The sequence below is a fragment of the Acipenser ruthenus genome, chromosome 12 (genome assembly GCF_902713425.1).
Source record: "Acipenser ruthenus chromosome 12, fAciRut3.2 maternal haplotype, whole genome shotgun sequence".
Lineage (NCBI taxonomy): Eukaryota > Metazoa > Chordata > Actinopteri > Acipenseriformes > Acipenseridae > Acipenser > Acipenser ruthenus.
In genome coordinates, this window is record NC_081200.1 from 28,830,688 (window position 1) to 28,849,473 (window position 18,786).

The 18,786-nt window shown below is 37.3% G+C and overlaps 1 protein-coding gene and 1 long non-coding RNA gene across 16 annotated transcripts in view; one reads left to right on the top strand and one right to left on the bottom strand.

Moving 5' to 3' along the window:
* The window catches only part of LOC117417094 (complement factor H-like), a 125,588-nt gene that overhangs the window by 52,137 nt on the left and 54,665 nt on the right, over positions 1–18,786 (top strand). For 12 of the 14 annotated variants that reach the window (XM_059034749.1, XM_059034752.1, XM_059034754.1 and 9 more), the window contains 4 exons: positions 2,315–2,500; positions 3,124–3,309; positions 3,949–4,134; positions 4,774–4,959. In XM_059034749.1, the coding sequence (XP_058890732.1) occupies positions 2,315–2,500; positions 3,124–3,309; positions 3,949–4,134; positions 4,774–4,959 (744 nt within the window). The remainder of the gene's footprint in view (positions 1–2,314; positions 2,501–3,123; positions 3,310–3,948; positions 4,135–4,773; positions 4,960–18,786) is intronic. The other 2 variants (XM_059034755.1, XM_059034759.1) reach the window with 2 other exon arrangements.
* Positions 10,570–12,776, bottom strand: LOC131740084 (uncharacterized). Of its 2 annotated transcripts, XR_009330740.1 has the most exons (4): positions 12,550–12,776; positions 11,747–11,999; positions 11,008–11,114; positions 10,570–10,860 (listed from the first exon to the last, which is right to left on the bottom strand). It is a non-coding gene; the product is annotated as an uncharacterized LOC131740084 (long non-coding RNA). The 2 variants fall into 2 exon arrangements; XR_009330739.1 differs by lacking the exon at positions 11,747–11,999.

The window sequence follows — 18,786 nt, forward strand, 5'->3', positions numbered from 1 at the left end:
CAGCAGGTTTTCCTCAAGGACTTCTGTCTACTTAACTCCATTCATTTTCCCTTCCATCCTGACAAGTGCCCTAGTCCCTGCCGATGAGAAATATCCCCATAACATGATGCTGCCACCACCATGCTTCACAGTAGGGATGGTGTTCTTTGGGTGATGCGCTGTGTTGGGTTTGTGCCAAACATAACGCTTTGAATTTAGGCCAAAAAGTTCCATTTTAGTTTCGTCAGACCACAAAACTTTTTCCCACATGGCTACAGAATCTCCTGAGTGTTTTTTTTTTGCATACTTCAAACGGGATTCAAAGTGGGCTTTTTTGTGTAAAATACAGGCCAGATTTGTGGAGTGTTTGGGATATTGTTGTCAAATGCACACTTTGACCAGTCTTGGCCATAAAAGTCTGTAGCTCTTGCAAAGTTGCCATTGACCTCTTGGTAGCCTCTCTGATCAGTCTCCTTCTTGCTCGGTCATCCAGTTTGGAGAGACGGCCTGATCTAGGCAGGGTCTTGGTGGTGCCATACACCTTCCACTTTTTAATAACCATCTTAACCATGTTCCAAGGGATATTCAAGGCCTTTGATATTTTTTTTTTATACCCATCCCCTGACCTGTGCCTTTCAACAACTTTGTCCCGGAGTTCTTTTGAAAGCTCCTTGGTGCTCATGGTTGAGTCTTTGCTTTGAAATGCACTACCCAGAAAAGGGAAACTACAGGAACTGCTGAATTTATCCTGAAATCATGTGAATCACTACAATTTAACACCGGTGAAGGCCACTTAACTTGGTGTGTGATTTTGAAGGCGATTGGTTACACCTGAGCTAATTTAGGATTGCTATTACAAAGGGGGTGGACACTTATCCAACCAAGCTATTTCAGTTTTTATTTTTAAATTGATTTTCTACAAATTTCTAGAATATTTTCTTCACTTGGAAGTTGTGGGGTAGGATGTGTAGATCAATGAAAAAAAACTATTTTAATGCATTTTAATTCCAGGCTATAAGGCAAAAAGTTGAACATTTTGAAAGGGGGTGTATACTTTCTATAGGCATTATATATATGTATAATTCACAAAATGATTAATAAAGGAAATACCTAGGTGTTTTTACCAAGCCGATGCCATTTAACTTTTTAAAGTTGAATTATACAGTATGGTCAATCAATAAATTATGTGAAATGATGAAATTAGGAGTTAATTCAAATATGTTTTTTTTATTATTAAATAAATGTATTATTGTCAGGTAGAATAAACAATAAACAGCTTTTTAAGTTAAAAACAGCTTAAAAAGTTTGAGCTCATTTGCATACCTCTGACAATTGGTTAGATACAATCTCTCGGTAACAATCTGTGACAGTAAATCACATCTAAAACCATTACTGGTCGGTAAAAGAACAACCAGGGTGTCGTTTTATAAATCGCTTGTTAAATGCCGGCCAGTCATTTTTATTTTAATGTCTGGAAATTACCGCCATCTTTTATGCATATGGGCTTTCAGGTTTAGGGCTAACATGTGGGCCACCACCTGCAGTGGATCATGCTGAAATTACAGAAGGGAAAATGAGAGAATATGAAGACAATAATTGGATTAGATACCGATGCCACCAGGGTTATGGATTTCAAGGATTAAATTAATATAGCACATGTAGGCATGGAAAGTGGTCAGATGCACCAAAATGTATCAGTAGGTGTGGTTTTGTTTTATCAGTGTGAACTGATTTCAGAAAAGTGTAATATGATTTTTTTTAAAGATATGCCCAGATAATGTTTTGAACAATGAAGCATTTAGCATCATCAGTGTGAGAGTAAAGGTTAGAGAGAGACTAATTTAGGCTGTGTTCACACTGGTTCCATTTAGAGGGTTTGGTCTGCACTCAGTACTGTTCGGTACGTTTCATGTGAAGTGTGAACAACAAAGTCCTCTTGGGGAAACAAACCTAAAGAGGTGGTCTCTGAGTCTCGTTCACTTGCTAAAACTCAATGTGAACAACTGCTGGACTTGGTCCTTTTGCACATAGGAAACAAACTATACAAGGTAACCTGACTCAAAAGTAAACATTTCGCACATAGTTTAGTTCATATTCTGAGGAAACAAGTAGAGCAAAAATAAAATGCCTTTGAGAACTACATTAGTGTTACCAGACATCCCGGGAAAACTGGTATGGGTGTCTCAGTCTTCAGCCTTCATTTTTTGTCCCGGTCAGAAAGAGTAAAATTGTTAAATCGTCGCGGTTTTGCTATTGTATCACTTTTTTTTTACATTTAAACAATAAATGGATTCTTATCAAGTCAAAAACAGCTTAAGAGGTTTTATCTTTTCAGGTTTAAGGCCAACATGTGGTCCACCACCTGCAGTGGATCATGCTGAAATTACACATGGGGAAAGGAGAGAATATGAAGACAATGATTGGATTAGATACCGATGCCACCAGGGTTATGGATTTGAAGGATCAATTTACTATAGCACATGTCGGCATGGAAAGTGGTCAGATGCACCAAAATGTATCAGTAGGTTTGGTTTTGTTTTATCAGTGTGAACTGATTTCAGAAAAGTGTAATTAGATTTTTTTTATTAGATTTTAATGAAGTATTTAGCATCATCAGTGTGAGACTAACGGTTAGAGAGAGAGAATCTAATTTAGGCTGTGTTCACACTGGGTCCATTTAGAGGGTTTGGTCCACACTCAGTACTGTTCGGTATGTTTCATGTGAAGTGTTAACAACAAAGTCCTCTTGGGGAAACAAATCTAAAGAGGTGGTCTCTGAGTCTGGTTCGCTTGCTAAACCTCAATGTGAACAACTGCTGGACTCGGTCCTTTTGCACATAGGAAACAAACTATGCCAGATAACCTGACTCAAAAGTAAACATTTTGCACATAGTTTAGTTCATATTCTGAGGAAACAAGCAGAGCAAAAATAAAATGCCTTTGAGAACTACATTAGGGTTACCAGACATCCTGGGAAAACTGTTATTTGTTGTGTCAGTCTTCAGCCTTCATTTTTTTCCCGGTCAGAAAGAGTAAAATTGTTAAATCGTCGCGGTTTTGCTATTGTATCACTTTGTTTTACATTTAAACAATAAATTGATTCTTATCAAGTCAAAAACAGCTTAAGAGGTTTTATCTTTTCAGGTTTAAGGCCAACATGTGGTCCACCACCTGCAGTGGATCATGCTGAAATTACACATGGGGAAAGGAGAGAATATGAAGACAATAATTGGATTAGATACCAATGCCACCAGGGTTATGGATTTGAAGGATCAATTTACTATAGCATATGTCGGCATGGAAAGTGGTCAGATGCACCAAAATGTATCAGTAGGTTTGGTTTTGTTTTATCAGTGTGAACTGATTTCAGAAAAGTGTAATTAGATTTTTTTTTAAAGATATGCCCAGATAATGTTTTGAACAATGAAGCATTTAGCATCATCAGTGTGAGTAAAGGTTAGAGAGAGAGACTAATTTAGGCTGTGTTCACACTGGGTCCATTTAGAGGGTTTGGTCCACACTCAGTACTGTTCGGTACGTTTCATGTGAAGTGTGAACAACAAAGTCCTCTTGTGGAAACAAACCTAAAGAGGTGGTCTCTGAGTCTGATTCGCTTGCTAAAACTCAATGTGAACAACTGCTGGACTCGGTCCTTTTGCACATAGGAAACAAACTATACAAGGTAACCTGACTCAAAAGTAAACATTTCGCACGTAGTTTAGTTCATATTCTGAGGAAACAAGCAGAGTAAAAATAAAATGCCTTTGAGAACTACATTAGGGTTACCAGACAGCCCGGGAAAACTGGTATTTGTTGTGTCAGTCTTCAGCCTTCATTTTTTGTCCCGGTCAGAAAGAGTAAAATTGTTAAATCGTCGCGGTTTTGCTATTGTATCACTTTGTTTTACATTTAAACAATAAATTGATTCTTATCAAGTCAAAAACAGCTTAAGAGGTTTTATCTTTTCAGGTTTAAGGCCAACATGTGGTCCACCACCTGCAGTGGATCATGCTGAAATTACACATGGGGAAAGGAGAGAATATGAAGACAATAATTGGATTAGATACCAATGCCACCAGGGTTATGGATTTGAAGGATCAATTTACTATAGCATATGTCGGCATGGAAAGTGGTCAGATGCACCAAAATGTATCAGTAGGTTTGGTTTTGTTTTATCAGTGTGAACTGATTTCAGAAAAGTGTAATTAGATTTTTTTTTAAAGATATGCCCAGATAATGTTTTGAACAATGAAGCATTTAGCATCATCAGTGTGAGTAAAGGTTAGAGAGAGAGACTAATTTAGGCTGTGTTCACACTGGGTCCATTTAGAGGGTTTGGTCCACACTCAGTACTGTTCGGTACGTTTCATGTGAAGTGTGAACAACAAAGTCCTCTTGTGGAAACAAACCTAAAGAGGTGGTCTCTGAGTCTGATTCACTTGCTAAAACTCAATGTGAACAACTGCTGGACTCGGTCCTTTTGCACATAGGAAACAAACTATACAAGGTAACCTGACTCAAAAGTAAACATTTCGCACGTAGTTTAGTTCATATTCTGAGGAAACAAGCAGAGTAAAAATAAAATGCCTTTGAGAACTACATTAGGGTTACCAGACAGCCCGGGAAAACTGGTATTTGTTGTGTCAGTCTTCAGCCTTCATTTTTTGTCCCGGTCAGAAAGAGTAAAATTGTTAAATCGTCGCGGTTTTGATATTGTATCACTTTGTTTTACATTCAAACAATAAATTGATTCTTATCAAGTCAAAAACAGCTTAAGAGGTTTTATCTTTTCAGGTTTAAGGCCAACATGTGGGCCACCACCTGCAGTGAATAATGCTGTCATTCTACGAGGGGAAAGGAGAGAATACAGAGACTCTGAAGTAATTGAATACCGATGCAACCTGGGTTATGAATTTGAAGGATCAAATGACTATAACACATGTCGGCATGGAACGTGGTCAGATGCACCAAAATGTATCAGTAGGTTTGGTTTTGTTTTATCAGTGTGAACTGATTTCAGAAAAGTGTAATTTGATGTTTTTTAAAGATATGCCCCGGATAATCTCTTTGAACAATTTAAAGTGTTTAACATCATCAGTGTGTGACTAAAGGTTAGAGAGAGTGACTAATTTAAAGTCTCACCTTAAACATTTATGCAAGGTTCCCTTCTGATAATTGTATTGTTAACTAAATACATTGAGTCTAGAGTGTTTTTGCTTTGTATTAAAATATTTGAATCAAACTTTGCTGAGCTTAATCTTTTTAAAAATAAGTTTCAATGATGTGATGGAAAACATACAGTAAATAAGAACTGGAAGTTAACTAACATGAGGTAAGAGAATAATATCATTTTAAAAACCCTTTCCATTCTACTGTTCAGGCTCAGGCGCAGGCTCAGGTTCAGAGTGTGGGCCACCACCTGTAGTGGATAATGCTGTCATTGAACAAAGGCTAAAGACATCCGGAGTCTATCAAAATGGCGATACGATGAAATACCAATGCCAAAGTTTCTATGTACTTAAAGGATCAAACCAAGCCAGGTGTAACAGAGGAACGTGGGAGAGCCTACCTATTTGTTTAGGTAAGTCTGAATATCATTTAATGTATTTGTATCTTAAAATCAACAAGTACAATGAACCTGAGTTTTTAAGTACTGTATGTTAATCAGGGCTTTGATCATGCTTCATAAATTGAATACAACTGGGACCTTGAAATTTAGGACAGAAAATAGGCTCTGGCGAACCATGATGGGGCAGTTGGTATCCAGAAGTTGAGTATCATACAGAAGGTTTTACATGGTTTAAAAGCACAACTCTGTATCATCGCAGCAATGATGCCAGTAGCTTAATGTACCAGTAAATGTATTGTATGGTATGTGTGTGTGTGTGTGTGTGTGTGTGTGTGTGTCGAATAGTGTATATGTAGATAATGTTATTAATTCTTGAACGGTTTGCTTTACTTTAGAGCCATGTACTGTTACCGACAGTGACATGGAGCAAAGGAACATTATGTCAAGATGGAGTACATCAACAAACTTTATAAAACATAATGATATAATTGAGTTTACATGTACATATTGGACTAGACTTCGCCGTGATAGTGGTCCATTAAGAATACGCTGCAATAATGGACGACTGGATCTGCCCATATGTAATTACGGTTTGTATGCAATCAATCAATCAATCAATCAATCAATAAATAAATAAATAAATAAATAAATAAATCACTTTTTGGGGATGTTAAATACATTTTAGTTTTGATAATTTACTTTTAAAACAATTTCTTGCAGCAACAAATGATGAGGCCTGTTTTGAAAGTAGCAAGTTGACTGCTAAAAAAGGCTGTGGATATAAAGACTTTTTATAGGAATTAATCCATAATTTAAAAAACGTCCTGGTGTAATAAACAACGAAGTCTAACTAATCAATCAAATATGCCTTCAGTCGTGAGGAAAGGCCTGTATGTATAACTCGTACATTATTACTTCATCTTATGTAGCTGTATCCATATATGACACACTAAGTCAATGCCCACTTTTCTCTTTCAATGTTCAGCAGCAATGAGTTGGCTAATGCGTGTTTGTTTTGCAGGTGCATGGTAGAAATAAGCTTTAAGAAGATGCTATTCACTTGGAAACAAACAAACAAGCTGAACAGAATATACACAATATTTGTAAGGCTAATTAAATATATGAATCATTGTTCTAGACAATTATGCCTTATTTCTAAATGCATTTTTGATTTGTGTGGTTGACCTGGTGGATTACTGTGAACAGGTCTTACAATAACATGTTATGGAGCTTTTAGAAAGAACATGTACGTGTTAAATTATGAGAACTTTTTTTTTCTTTCGAAATATATGTAATAAAATAATATATAATATAGTACCCCAAAAATGTGTCAATTTGATCATCATGATTATCATGCAAAAAACACCAAATCTGGAGCAATGTTTATCTGGAATGGTGATGTGTGTACATTCCATACAAATATTGCTTCACAGTTTACTGATCAACTCACTGCTCGTGAACTGCTTAGTGACCCTTTCTTACAGGAATTGCTCTTATCTCTGTTGTCTGCCAGTAAAAATCTTCCGACCTCAGAAGACCTGTGTATTCATGAGAAATGTTTACTGATGTTGTGGTTAATAAGTCTTTATTCTGCAACATCTCTGGAAATCAGCATGAAGATGGGTGGGGAGATTCAACAGCTCCAAATAAATTACAATATGTCAGTGACAAGTTTCATTGAAAAGTGGCATGTATGGCCAGAAAGCTACAACTAATCTATTTCATGACAAGGTCAGGGTGCAACCTAAAACATACACACCCACACCTTATAATAAAATGAGTATTTCAATATAGAAACATGCAGTATGAGTAACATGCAGTAAATGTTGATTTGTTTTGTTTTGTTTTGTTTTAACAATGGGGTGGAAACATCACAGTTCTTGGTCAATAGCCATGCCAATGGTTAAATTCAGTTTTGAATCCAATCAAACAGTGCTGGATTGCATTGACTGCATTAAGAATAGCACAAGTGAAACTGTCTGTTGAGAAAGATCCTCCAGAGTTATAGAATCAGTGATCAATTCAAAGGAGGTCTTATCAAACTAATGAGCATGTGGTTATGATCAAGACTTTGCTATGTATTTACATTCATTCTTATTTGACTAATGGTGGGGATGTATGGTAATTGAAAGATAACTAAATTAAAACAGGTAACACTAGCACAGACAGCAAAAAGTCTTGACTGGGAATCTGAAACCCCGTATTGACTGATGATTGGAAATTGCAAATACAAACCTAGAGCTGCCAGAATCATGAGAAAGTAGACCACCATGACACCTATTTATTTATTAAAGCTTGGTTTTAAAATATGTCTTGTATATCCTTAAAACACCATCACGTGACAGATTACAGTTTTCACTATAGCCCCCAAGTTCTTAACAACAGTCTATGTTCATAGCAACTGTACATATTCTGATTGGAACCACTCTGACCTAGAGCTAGACTGACATGCTCAACTTTGACATCACAAAGAAACAATATGGCAGAGACGGTACTTTCCTCAGCTATACTGAAGCTCATCCTCAGAAATGTGAGGAAAGTGCACTGCCATATTTAATTTATATGTGTATATACACAAACACACACAGAGCGAGAGAGAGAGAGAGACTTGCACATCAATCAATATAAACTATGCAATTTACTTGGGTTTAAAAGGGAATATATCGTTTTGGTAACAGTTTATTTTTAGAAAACTGTTTCAGTAAACCGATTATGTATTCACTGTACTTGGTGATTGTATACATTAGACATTACCAATAACATACAAAGAAAATCATAATTAATACATTTACTTAGAACAAGTACTAATTCAAATTAAAACATAGTTCAAATGTGTACTAAATAACACTTTTGACCTGGATGGCCTTCCGTAGGTTCGTCCCCAGTCATTCCTTGTGCAACAAATGTTATTGCCCTGTGGATCACAAAGTCTGTGCTGGAAAACCTTGGAAACTACAATTATACAAATATTAACATTTTATAAAAACATGTTTTGTTTACCGGTATCTGCCATCATTTCCCAGATTCAAATAACCATTTAAACAAAAGGTAAATCTGGCACAGTAGAAAAACATTAACTAATACAGACTTATTTAATGTGTTACGGACAGTATTTTTACAATTCAGTCAGGGAATCTCTGTGTGGACATATTCTATTTTTAACACTAGAGTGCTGGTGTTATTTAAAACAATCCTTAAAATATTCTGTTTTTATGTTAGCCTTTTGTGCTGTTGCTGAATGTGCATATAAGTTATGTATGCTACAGGACATATTTTAGGAAATATGGTTGCTAAATTGCATATGGGTCAAAATACCTTTATTGTTTAAATCAGTAAAAGATGAGGACCTCCATAACACAAACACCTAAAAGTGTGTGGTGGTATCTTAAGTGTATGTTTGTCTTTAAAAAAGTTAGAAACAATTCCAGGTTCCGTCATATTCAGATCAACCGCTGGCCATTGTATAAAACCCTAATTCTGCCCTAGAAAGACCACTTGTGCTATTTTGTTTTTCAACTTTAAGAAGACAGTACTAAACAAATAACTGGAAAGAATGCTTACAAAAGGATAATAAAATATCAATTCAACAATATAATATGTCATTACATTTATTGATATAATATACACTGTAGTACCTCAAAAACTTGACAAGTTTCATGCAAAAAGCTAAGTTTATTCAGATTTGCCGACTTTAAATATTCTGGTATTTGTAAAACACATTCATGAGTATCAGCATTTCTGACAAATGCGAGATCACATAAACTGGCTTCTACAATATACAAGATCTACAGTCATAAAATCTGACCAATCTCTATTAGATGTGCTAGGAGTGTGCCCCTCCCCAGACCCCAACTATCTCTAATCTTTGGAAAAAATGGCCATAGGTAGACTCTGAAACTAGGTGCAAACGTATTAGACCTAAATAACTAAATTGATCATTTGTATTTGACAAATAGTAAGTGTAATTTGGCAATGACCAGACAAATGTTTTTTATTCCACCCAAATTACATGTATTGTAAATAACACTGACAAGATTTCCATTACACTAGAGTAGATGTTAAAACTTCATGCTGATTTGAACTTGGCTGTCACCAGGATAAGCACCAACTAAGACGGAGCTTTACAATAAACTAAAGTGATTCATCTGTGTCTCCATACATTTGCGTTTCCTTCCATATGATGACGTAGATATTCTTCTGCCTGATGTTGATGGCTGAAGTGTAATGCTGGCTCCAGAGATCAGCTTATTTGCCTCCCTAGCGCATCAGCACACACGACGGCTGCGATGCTGGCTTCGGGAATCAACCACAATGCAGTCTCCCCACCGCATCAGCATGACAAACGTCTGGATTGAGCTAAGTAGGGTACATCTCTGGGGTCTTCAAGTGGGCACCTTCCATCCTCGGTGTTTCGTCGACTAGCCCACGACACCTCAACAGTGATTCTGTCGTCCCAGCATCACCCCCCTCAACTCAGCCCAGCTTACTTACCCGTACATCAGCGTTTCTTTTTTTTCTATTGTGCTTGAGATCCCCAACCAGAATCTTTCCGTCTCAACCACAGCCAGTTGCTGCTCCAGATAAGTTCTTCACTGTGCAACGCAACTCTTGGCCACTGAATCCGACGTCTGAGAAACCGGGTTGTAGAGTGTGCCACAAATCCTTGACAACCCACCTCCACTGGGTAAACCCGGACTCTCCATCCTCGCTGTTCCGCTTTGAGTTTTGAAACAAATTATTGCCCGCTACACCTAATTTTTACCAATCAGAGAACATACATGATTTAGTTAAACTCATAAAACTGGTATGGCCCAAATCAACAACTTCTAAAACCAATGTTTCAACCAACTTCTGTTTGAATAGTAAGTGCAGTTTAGTTTATAGTAAATCATTTTAAAAATTCCACAAATTAAACACTAGTTTAAATCCAGCACCCTTGCCCTTGATGGAGGTCAACTTTGTATACAGCATTCCATTAAGTTGTGTGCACTGCATTGAAAATAAAATGACAGTTAGCAATGTATTTTGAAAAAGTATTTACTTTATTTTTCAAACCAAGTACAAATATTTAACAATTAAATGGGTTGTTAAAATTGTTCTACCTATGTTTTAGTTCAACAATTGCAACAATGCAGACCTGTACACCACTCAAAACTGCTGACTAGCAAGCTAATCTAAATCATTCATTTCAGTATAAAAAGACAGTGGACATTTTTAGAGAGTTAAGGGCAAATAGCAAGTGCATCAGCAACCATCTGAATGGCTCCACCACCTCTCTCATGCTCTCTTTTAAGACCCAATCTGGTGCAATTCTGAAAGACACACACAAAACTGGTAAACAGGCGGTAAAATTGCATTCCAAATTTATTATTTACCAACAATAGCTAAAACATTACGTAAACTTCAATCTTCAGTTTTACCCCAGAAAATGTTTTGTTAAAAAAAAAAAAATAATGTACCAGGTATGAAGAAATCCTCAGGGGGGGGGGGGGGGGGGGGATGCCTCTGTGCATTATACTTCCCTCCAGAAGGACCGTACAGGAATGCCATGTTCTCATTTGTACACCTTTACACATTTAAAAAAACACAGACTGAAGTTCATTCTAAAGTGGAGTACCATATTCCGAATAACTCATCTATGGATTTAAAATGCTTCTTTGCAAGCTTCTCGTATGTGGAATCTCATTGCAAAGAACATGCAATTATTTTTCATGGAATATTGTGCAACAAAATCCAAACAAACAGACTTTTGTACTAGTCCTGTTTTTACAGGAGTTGCTTGGGCACAGAAGCTACCATTAAGGGACATATTCATCTGTCTTGTTAGTTTTGTATCTATCTTGCGTTTTTGGGCTGTGAGCTTATAAATGCTGCAAATGCGATCTGCTGCTTTTGGTAGCTTAAACCTCCTTTAAAAAATAGAAATTGAAAAAAATAACATGGCAAAAGAAAACAGCAGTAGTTGTTAATTGGCACCTTGCAATTTTGTATATACTAAGCATGCCATTTAAAGTGGCAGACTAAATCCTTGAATTAAAAAACTGAATGAATTTGTTCACACAAAATGATTAAAGCTGGAACACAAATATTACATACTGCAAAAACACCTTAACTTAATGTGGCACCCAGCCTACAGGACTACTGATTTGACTATGCCACCCCTCAATTATACCAGGAGTATGGGGAGCTCCGACTTACCTGATCTTCAATATTGTGATCCCCGCTTAAGTCCCTTCCAATTAAATGAAAGAATAAAGCAACGGAAACCACACATATGGTTTAAACCTTACCCCACATAGGCAAGGTAATATTTAAAATACAGAAATTATAAAAATAAAATAAATGTTTGCTTTGTAGTACATGCATCTTCTTTGCTAACAGTTGTTATATGCTACAGCAGGTCCAGCCATTAGAAAGCAAGAGTAAGATGCCGCTGCACCTGGAGGGAAGACTGCTCAAGGAAAGAAAAGGCCAAAGAAAATACAAAATTAAAAAGTGCCTCAAAATAAACAGAAAATACAAGTACCAACAAATCTTAATGGTACTCAAAAACCAAATCGTGAATAACTATAACCACACAAACACCAGGGGGCAGTGTCATCTGAGGGAGGCTGAATACAGACTTCCTAAGCTTTAAAGTTTCTTTACAAACACAATATTGTTGCTTAAGATCGTTGAAGCTTTTGTTTTTTACCGCAAAAGACTGTATTCATTTGTTTGCATACAATGTATTACACACTATTGGGGGGGGAATATAAATCAAGTCGGGTGTTTTCCTTTTCTTAGTAGCAAACATAAGAAAACACACAAAATTCAAGGTTTAAACACGCAATTCGAAGCAAACAATATACACTAAAGCACAAGGACCAAGAAGCAAACGAAAGAAACATAATTCAGACAGTTTACTTAAAACAAAACTACTACGCTCATTTTATTATACATTAAAAACAAGTAAACCACCTAAAATCTTTTAAAACAAAAGAAAATAAAGCATACATTACCTCGGATGAACCGAAACGATCAGTCTCCTTTCCAGACTGTTCACCCTACTAAACACCAATAACACAAGAGAAAGGATAAAAGCATTTCAAAACAGGGGAGACCAGGACACAAATAAACAAATTGGGAGAGAAAGAGAGAGATAGATCTTTTTTAACGTTCACAATAGCAGCAGAGAAACCAAAAGTAAACCGAAGCAACCACAGCAGTCTTCATTCATTAAATGAAAGTGCTGTGTGTTATAGACATGTGCAAATTGTTAAGAACGCCGCGACAATAATTAGATCATTGATAACAATTAATAAAATGGTCTCACCTGCGGCATTAGAGAATCAAACCCGCAAATATTTACCAAAGCAGCCATATTTAAATGCTAATTTAAACAATATTTGTACTTCATAACATTTACCAGATAATGCGCTGCTTCTGTAAATGTTCTGGATCCAATATCACCAAACAGACATGCAAAACTGAGTTTTCATTTTTAAAAACAAAAACAACAGGTTTATAGATATTAATGTGTATTTAACCAAAAAATGCACGTGTAAATATTTAACTCAGTTAGAAAACAAATGGGTTACACAAAGAAAATAAAGGATCGTTTTGGAACATTAATACAGATTATTTGTCTGATTAGCCTTTTAAAAACAAAACTCCTTTCATCATCAATCATCTAAAATGAACTGCTTTCTTTTTGTTGTTTTGCTATGCTTTGTTAAGTCTTCTTTTGGAAAAGGTAGTGAGTTTTATATATTTTTAACATTCTTTAGACCATTTCAAGCAAAAAGCAGGATCTCATCTCATGGTCCGGATGGAGCCACCCTGATGCCAGGTGACGGAGGACATTCGAACCCCCCAAAAGAGGACCCAGGGTAGAACGCCCAAAAATAAATAAATAGAAAAAAAAGGCGAATGGTTCGCAGGCATAAGTGGCGTTCATAGCAGTAGGTTATAAAGGTAAGCATGTGATTGAGTTCAAATTCTGTCGGTGGAATTGAAGACATGGCACAGAAAGACATATAGGCAGCCCAGCCTGATTAGCTTTGGCTGTGTGCTTTGGGTCGTTGTCATGCTGAAAGGTGAACTTCCGTCCCAGTTTCAGCTTTCTTGCAGAGGGCAGCAGGTTTTCCTCAAGGACTTCTGTCTACTTTGCTCTATTCATTTTCCCTTCTATCCTGACAAGTGCCTCAGTCCCTGCCGATGAGAAACATCCCCATAACATGATGCTGCCACCAGCATGCTTCACAGTAGTGATGGTGTACTTTGGGTGATGCGCTGTGTTGGGTTTGCGCCAAACATAACGCTTTGCATTTAGGCCAAAAAGTTCCCTTTTAGTTTCGTCAGACCACAAAACTTTTTGCCACATGGCTACAGAATCTCCGGAGTGTATTTTTGCATACTTCAAACGGGATTCAAGGCGAGCTTTCTTGAGTAATGGCTTCCTTCTTGCCACCCTACCATACAGGCCAGATTTGTGGAGTGCTTGGGATATAGTTGTCACATGCACACTTTGACCAGTCTTGGCCATAAAAGCCTGTAGCTCTTGCAAAGTTGCCATTGGCCTCTTGGTAGCCCCTCTGATCAGTCTCCTTCTTGCTTGGTCATCCAGTTTGGAGGGACAGCCTGATCTAGCAGGGTCTTGGTGGTGCCATACACCTTTCACTTCTTAATAATCGTCTTGACCGTGCTCCAAGGGATATTCAAGGCCTTTGATATTTTTTTATACCCATCCCCTGATCTGTGCCTTTCAACAACTTTGTCCCAGAGTTCTTTAGAAAGTGCCTTGGTGCTCATGGTTGGGTCTTTGCTTTGAAATGCACTACCCAGCAGAGGGAACCTACAGGAACTGCTGAATTAATCCTGAAATCATGTGAATCACTACAATTTAACACAGGTGGAGGCCACTTAACTTGTTGTGTGATTTTGAAGGCGATTGGTTACACCTGGGCTAATTTAGGATTGCTATTACAAAGGGGGTGGACACTTATCCAACCAAGCTATTTCAGTTTTTATTTTTAATTAATTTTCTACAAATTTCTAGAATATTTTTCACTTGGAAGTTGTGGGGTAGGATGTGTAGATAAAAGGATGTGTAGATAAATTTAAAAAAAACTATTTTAATGCATTTTAATTCCAGGCTATAAGGCAACAAAAGGTGAACATTTTGAAAGGGGGTGAAGACTTTCTATAGGCACTGTAGCTGACATCTCTAGATACAGTATACTAGCTACTTATTGCTACTCAGACAAATAGGTTACATCACCAAATTACTGTAGTAGACGGCGCTACTCAGACAGACAGACAAACCACCAAGTAACTCACACAGAAGTAGACGGCGCTACTACTCACAGACACATCACTGACCAAAGTAGACCTGCGCTACAGTGTCATCATCATCAGCCATGCATGCTGCAGAATGTTATAAAGTAGATGACACTACTGATTGCTGCGCTTATCATTTAAAAAAAAAAACTTTGAAAGAAAATACATTTTCTTACAGTTAGTTGGAAGTGCTGGGCTGCTCCTCATGGAGTGTTGTCGAGACCTCCTGTGTCTGTGGCTTATTGTATTTTGCACTTGAAGCAATCTTTCGCAGGGTGCGTTTGTCCTTTAGTAGCTTTTCGTAGAAATCACTGCATTCCATTCCGAAATTGACTCGAACAAACAACTTTGCCTTCATGGTAGTCACACTGAGATGGGCTTTATCCGGGGACCACGCAGCATTCATCAGTGAAAAAACACGCTCAACTGGAGCTGATGTTCCTGGCAGACATAGAACAAACTCCACGTCCTTGGCAAGTGCTTTGTAACTAACACTATTCCTGTCCAACTCCTGGAAAACTTCTCTCCACCTGTCAGAGACGGTTGTCTTCTCTTTGTGCCAGTCGGGAATGCGGCAGTTGATCACTTCTTTTGTGTTTGTCCATTCGTCAAAAAGGGTGTTTTTGTCAATTTGTCTGACAGTGGGGATTCTTGAATGGAAGTGGGAAAGGCTCCCCTGAATCTCACTCCACAGTGGGATGTTCCTCAGCAGGGCCCATCCCAGCGTCTCCGTGCCCTCAAATGAAGCGGCCCAATGATCCAGGTAGTCAAGAGCGATTGAATAAAAGTTCTTAACAGCCCCATAAAACTCCTCAGCACTGATATGACCAGCCTCTACCAAAACATCCAACTGCGCTTTCACATATGTGGTCACAAATGTTTCGCTGAGCCTTGCCGTTAAAAGGTCTTAAAGGCTACAGATGTGCAGTGCAACCTCAGTGACAGATATGTCGTTTCTCTCGATAACTTCCACTGTGCGGTGAAAAGTAGCTGTTTGTTTAATAGCAAAAGAAATCCACAATTTTGTGCATGGATCACTGAATTTTTTTTTTGAACACAGTCGGATATTTCTCTTGGGAAAGAAAGTATGACCTCACTCCATCAAACAACAGCAATATTCTTTCAAGAGCTGACCCGAGAGAAGGAAACCGTGTGCTGCTGTGCTGTAACAGGTTTAAATACTCAATATCTACAAAATCGCAGAAGTCTTTTAGTTACTCAACACGAACAGTGTAGATATGAAAATACTTGTATACTTTCACTGCAAAACACTCCAAGTCAATTGGAAGGCAGTCCACTGCTGTTTGCAGATAGTTATGTACAATATGGGCAGCATTTCCATTGAATTTGAAATTGCGCACTGCTGTTGCACAGGCATGACGAGAGTTGATTGGATATGAAAAGGTTTGATGTGATTGGTGATTATAAGCAGTGCCTGTACAAAGCACATTGCTGCATTGAGAAACCGCACTAGCTTTGCATAGAAACCCATTGAAATCCTATTGAAAAAATGGGATGTCTGAAATACGGGACAAATCAATATTTTTTGAGAATAAGTAGGGCCACCTAAAAAGGGACTGTCCCTTGAAATACGGGACGTCTGGTCACCCTCTCGGTCACACGGTGGTGGAGTTGCGCTGTACTTGGTTGCGCGATGGTGGGTTTGCGGTAATAGACGCGCTGTAATGTCCTGTAACCAAGTAAGGTGTAGTGGATTAGTCCTTGATGAGGGCCTAGTGATAAGTGAGGGTATAAATACCTGTGTTGAGCTTTTAGGGGCACTATATCTGAGATTCCAGTGAGGCTGGAGGGACTGAGCAGCTGTATACTCAGTGTATAATATCTGTGTTTAAATACAGGCTTGTGGATTTGTTTTTGTTGAAATTATTAGTGTTTTGTACTGCCAGTTTTCACCTGTGACCTCAATAAATGCTAACATTTGGCATTTTAATCTCGACTTCTGGCTGTTTCCTGCCACTTGACCACTTGATACTTTACAATGAGATTTTACTTTTGGTTGAGAAAAAGGATTCTGTAAAGTACCTGCACAATTCATTCAAATACAATACATACAATAACAATACATCTCAAATCTGTTTCAAATCTTGTTTTTTTATTTAAAATTAAAATAAACAAATACAGCTAGATTGAAAAATCCTGCCTGTCACACAATACTGCTCGGTCTCATATCAAAATTGGATTAGAAAACGCTAAATATTTCTTGCAATGTATTTGTTTACAAAAATACAACTTCTTGAACTAACTAGACCTACAAGAAACAATACACAATGCACAGCTATGGCCATAAGTTTTACATCACCTAGAACTTTAGGACTGAGACATAATTAAAAAAAAACTGTATGAACATCATTTAGATATTTTATTTAATATCATGTAATCAAAGAAACTACTAAATGATACCGCAAAAGTAGCCATAATAATAGTAGAGTATTTCAAAATTAGATCGTCATTAGTCGAATTAGAGTTAGATTTCGAAATGTCACATTTTTAATTTTTTGTCAGTTTTTTGTTAAGTATATGAAAACTACAAAAGAGTATGTTATTCAGTATGTTATTTAATATGTTAACGTAACATTATGTAGCAGGTTTAATTCGACTGTATGAAGCCAATTTAGTTAAGTCTATAGGGTGATGCAAAACTTTTGGCCATAGCTTTACAATATTAACATTTGTTTTATGTTGTGTGTAAATGTTTTGTTCACATATGCCATCATTGCCAAAACAGACAGCTATTTAAACAAAAGGTCATTGCACATAAAACCAGTAGAAAAACATTAACTAATAGGGACATACTTAACCTCTGTTTGTGCAAGAATTTTATAGTTCAATTCAGTGAGGGAAACTGTGTAGCGAAAAAACATGAATAAAATGGAAAAAATACACCTAGTTTTATTTCTTGCATTTTGGAGTGCCAGTGTTATTTCCCAAACCCAAGGTAAGTTGTTTATTTAATTAAGATTGTACATTTAAGAAAATACTTTTTTTTTGTAATACATAATCTATATAAGATAATTGTTTGAAAGTGAAGAAGTGATTTCAGTAAAATCTGTGAACACTGGTTTAATTTGGTTGTCTAATTGTGAGCTTGAAAATATTTTTGTGTTTTGTTTTAAACCAATACCATTAAACACAGAAGCAGCAACAAAGGAATTTTTTTAGCTATGGCAAGGTTGGGGAAGTGCACTAATTAAAATGCCAGGACTCTCTCTTTTATTCAATATTGTCACTTTACTTTATATATATATATATATATATATATATATATATATATATATATATATATATATATATATGTTAAGACTTCTGGCACAGATGCATAGAGTAGGACGAGTGTATAAACCTCAGGGTGATTGGAATAACGGAGGCCAACTATCAAATTAAGGAGCAGATACTTCATCTTTCCCGTGAGTGAGGGCAGCTTTATTTCCAGGGGTCCCAGGTTTTTGTGTTCCCCGATCTTAGTGCGGAGCTGGTACGGTGTTTGACTGCCTTTAACGAAGTTAAATCCCAGCTGCGTGTTGCTGGAATTAAGTATGGCATGTTGCACCCTGCCCGTTTTCGGTTTACATTCAATGGAGCTGATCAAGTGTTTAAATCGCCACAAGGTGTTCGGGTTACATTCAATGGAGCTGGCCAAGTGTTTGAATCGCCACAAGACGCTGCCACTTTTTACAAAGAGCGGAGTCTTCCCTCCGTGGACGCCAGTACAAACAACTGAACGGGCCGTCATCGACTGCACTGAGGGTATGTGACTGGATGTTTTCTGCAGTGGACAGCTAAACCCATCGACTTTATGATCAGCAATAGTTACCTCCCTGTTGAACATAGTCTCTGAATTATTGTATTGCGCTGCTTACTGTCATATGCGAGAATTACCTGTTATTATTCACAATGCA